The 4290-nt window shown below is 42.0% G+C and overlaps 1 protein-coding gene across 1 annotated transcript in view; it reads right to left on the bottom strand.

Moving 5' to 3' along the window:
- Positions 1-4290, bottom strand: part of FAR2 (fatty acyl-CoA reductase 2) — a 49176-nt gene that overhangs the window by 9929 nt on the left and 34957 nt on the right. The window contains exon 9 of the mRNA XM_004700195.2: positions 1285-1414. Coding sequence (XP_004700252.1) covers positions 1285-1414 — 130 coding nt within the window. The remainder of the gene's footprint in view (positions 1-1284; positions 1415-4290) is intronic.

Here is a 4290-nt window from a genome sequence, read left to right as displayed (position 1 = left end):
AGAAGAATTAATACCTTTGAATTTTGTTGCTGGTGAAGGATATTGAAAATATCATAAACAGCCAAGAGAACAAACAAATCTATCTGGGAAGAAGTACAGCCAGAATGCTCCTTAGAGGCTAAGGTGGTAAGACTTCATCTCACATCCTTTGGGCATGCTCTCAGGAAAGACCAGTCCCTGGAGAAGGACATCATGCTTGGTAAAGGAGCAGCAAAAAGAAGGCCCTCCACAAGATGGATTCACACAGAGACTGCAGCAGTGGTCTCAAACGTAAGAACAATGGTGAGGACGCTGCAGGACTGGCCGATACTCAGTTCTGTTGTACATAGGGTTGTTCTGAGTCGGAACAAATTCCAAACCCAGCAACCACAGAGCGCTGATCTGGCTGCATGTGACAAGCACCTCTAGGGCGGCGGGTCTCCACCTTCCTCATGCCGCCACCTTCAATACAGTTCCCCATGGCGTGGTGACTCCCAACCATAACATTATTTCCCTTGCTACTTTATCACTGCAATTTTGCTACTGTTATGAATCATAATGTAAATATCTGACTTGAAGGATGTATTTTCATTGTTACAAATTATACATAATTAAACATAATTAAAGCATAGTGATTAATCACACACACACACACACAAAGAAAACAAAAGACATGCTGCTGAGCAACAGTAAACACTAACCAAAGTCCAGTGAGCTAGGTCTCTAATCTGCTTTAAACGTGCCTTTCCGCACTTGGGTTGAAAACATGGACTTACTTTCGTAGCAACAAAACAACTACGACTTTTTTCCTGCGTATAAAGCCTCAAAAAAGAAAACATTTACCAGTCGGGTTGACTGGTGCACCCTCCAACTCAAATGATTCCTTGTAGATCTGGAACGTTCTAGCATCACCCCTGTGTTAGCATATTCAACCCTGGAAGATCCGAAAGACACATTTACTGAAGGACAGAGTTCCCAGGGTCCGGGGAAAAAAGGGCCAGGAACCGTGAGGAAGTGGGATAAGGGATCACCGAGTGAGGGGAGCGCAGGAAGTGAGCTGAGACGGAGCGTGTACCGATTGCTGAGTGTCAAGCTGAGGGTCTGCTCTGTGAAGCTCCGCCCAAGTGAAAACAAGCAAAACAATACATGACCTAAAAAATACACGGGAAAATGAAATTCAAACATAATGGCATTTCTCAAACTTTTGGAAGTCCTGCCTCATAGAAAACTCCTTTTGCTCCACAGAGTCCTAGGTTCAGTCATTTTAAGTTCCAAGTGAGTCAGGTTTTCCTGTGGAGTACTTACTTTGTGATCTTCTGGACTGAGCTCGAGCATTAGCACTTCTGTATTGTAGGTGCTCCATTCCCAGGTGTGGCTGATGAAATACTCCATCATCGAAGTCGTTTTTAAAAGCCGATTCATGAGCTTTGTCATCCTGAGGTAAAGATCATACGTGAGCAAATCTCAACAGTCCCAGCTACCTGTGCTCTTGTCACTGGATCACTCTCAGCTTCCTCTGTGTGAACTTGAACTCTCCTGAATAAAGAAGGGAGGACGCAAAAGGAACTTGTATCCCACATTTCAATGCCATCCTTTCTCTTCCTCTGCCCCCCAACCTGCCATCTCTCTCTAAGAATAACAAAAGGTATTTGGAAGCTATGTACTTTTGATAACATACTGCACATTCTTTAAAGTCAGAGGTAGGAAATTAGAAGTATCGCCTCTCCCCCCTCCCCCCAACCTGCATTTTATGTTATTGGATTAAAAAAAGAAAGAAACGTTAGGCTACCAGATCTTGCTACATATCTTCCTTTTGGGGGGTATAGAACTTCTGCAAAGAAGTCTTGACTATATTAAATATATAAATGAAGCTATCCGTCAACTTTGATGTAGATTTAAGGGAAAAGAACCTATTGTTGAAACATACTACTCTATGTGAGGCACGGTACTGATACTGTTAGGGAAAATGATCTCTGCTCATTTTTATAACAATTCTTCTAGATTGGTATTTATCTTTGTTTTTATGAATGAGAAAAGGGGGCTTATGATAGAACAGCTAATAAGTGACAGATAAGTAGTCCAACCCAGTTTTAACTAGCTTCAGAGCCGTGCTTCTGCCATCTTACCATCCTATGCCCCATTACATTCAATCACCTCATTCAATGCCATGATCAAGAGTTGGATCAGCGCTGCTTTGTGAGCCTCCAAACGTGACAGTAATTTATTTTAAACATTTTCAAGAGTAGAATCATACTTGATTTGTGAAGTAGTCAAAATTTATATTATTTGTCTCCAGTTTGTTGAAACATTAATATACTTAAGGCCACACAGCCAATGCTCAAAACCAAATGTTCTGACTACAAATCGTGTTCGACCTACATTGTTAGGGCCATCAAGTCAATTCCAAATGGTAGCAAATCCACAGACAAAGGATACTTTGCACTTAGGTTTCCAGGCTATGCCCTTGATGGGGGCAGAGCATCAGGTCTTCATTTCTCCCACAGTCTTGCAGGATGGGTTCAAACCACTAACCCTTTGACGAACAATTGATTTCTAAACTTTTGTACTACCAGGCCCCCTCGCCGTATTTTCTCTTTGCTACTTAGGCAAGACATGCAGTAGTGATTATGTAGTCACATCAAGTAAGGATTGCGTTGCTAGTCTGTGGATTTGGTCTTGTTATTATGAAGTGCCAATGAGTAGGTTCTGATTCATAGCAGTTCTGTGTGCAATAGAATCAAGTATTGCCTGGTGGTATGCCCTCCCCACAAGAGCACCTAGGTCTGAGCACATTGCTGCAGCCATCTCACTGAGGGGCTTCCTCTTTGGGGCTGACTCTCTTCCAAGGCTGCTCCCCTTCTCTAAAGTCTGGCAACCTGTTCCAAGTAGGAGAGGGCTTTAAGAAGCTCATGAGAAAATGGAATGAAAAATAATGGGATCTTCCACGAAATTTTGGAAGCCCCTTCATCCATGAGACAACATCTTGCCATCTTAAGGAAACTTTTGGCAGTTTTTCTTCCAGCCCATTTGTTTTGTCCTTCCGGCAGGTCATGGCACATTTAAAGTTATGAGTTGGCTGTGACGCATAGCAGCCCTCGGCACAACAAAGGAAACAGGTCTTGATGCTCTCTGAGCCTCACAATGTGTTAGGTTTGAGCTCACTGTCACAGCCACGATGCCAACCCATCTCCTAGGGTCTTTCTCTTTTTCGCTGCCCTGCCACTTCACCAAGCATGATGTCCTTTGCCACGCACTAGTCTCTCCTGGCAGCAGGTCCAAAGTATGTGAGATGAAGTCTCATCATCCTTGCTTCGATGGAGCATTCTGCCTGCACTTCTTCTAAGACCGATTTGCTTGTTCTTTTGGCAGTCCATGGTATTTTCAGTATTTTTTCTCTAGCACCATACTTCAAATGCATCGATTCTTCTTCAGTCTTCTGAGTCCTCAAAGTAACCTCCTTTTTTTCAACACTGAAAAGAAGTCTTGCGATTTACCCAATGCAATGGATCATTTGATCTCTTGACTGCTACTTCCATGATTATTGATTATGGAACCAAGCAAAATGAAATTCTTCACCATTTCTGTCTTTCCCCCATTTATCATGATGTTACCAATGCTGTTGTGAGGATTTAAATTTTTTTTTACATTGAGTTGTAATCCACACTGATGGCTGCAATCCTTGGTAACAGCAAGTACTTCAAGTTCTCATCACTTTCAGCAAGGCAAGGTTGTGTGTCATCTGCATATCACAGTTGTTAATAAGCCTTCCTTTGATCCTGCTGCCATGGTCTCTTTCTTATTGTCTATGTTCTCTGCTTTTTGGGCTCAGCACACAGATTGCACAATCAGATTGATAGGATGCAGCCCTGACACACACCTTTGCTGATTGTAGACTCTCTGATATTCCTGTTCTGTTTGAATGACTGCTGGTTGGTCCAGGTACAAGTTGTGTATGAGCACAATAAAGTGTTCTGGAATTCTCACTCTTCTCAAGGCTATCCATAGTTTGCTTATGATCCATATAATCGAATGCCTTTGTATAGTCAATAAAACACAAGTAAACATATTTTCTGGTATTCTCTGCTTTCAGCCAGGATCTATTGACATTGACAATCATATTCCTTATTCCATGGCTTCTTCATGTACAAATAGTGTGAAAGAAAAGACCATGGCTGTGATCAGTACACTTCAATCTTTAAAGTCAAAATTTAAAAAAATCATTTTATTGGGGCTCATACAACTCTTATCACAATCCATCCATCCATCCATTGTGTCAAGCACTTTTGTACATTTGTTTCCTTCATCATTCTC

This window comes from Echinops telfairi, unplaced genomic scaffold, assembly GCF_000313985.2.
Source record: "Echinops telfairi isolate 266 unplaced genomic scaffold, ASM31398v2 ScPeMD7_21;HRSCAF=78, whole genome shotgun sequence".
NCBI lineage: Eukaryota > Metazoa > Chordata > Mammalia > Afrosoricida > Tenrecidae > Echinops > Echinops telfairi.
The sequence above is the reverse complement of the archived record's forward strand: the minus strand, read 5'-3'. Positions and strand labels throughout refer to the sequence as shown.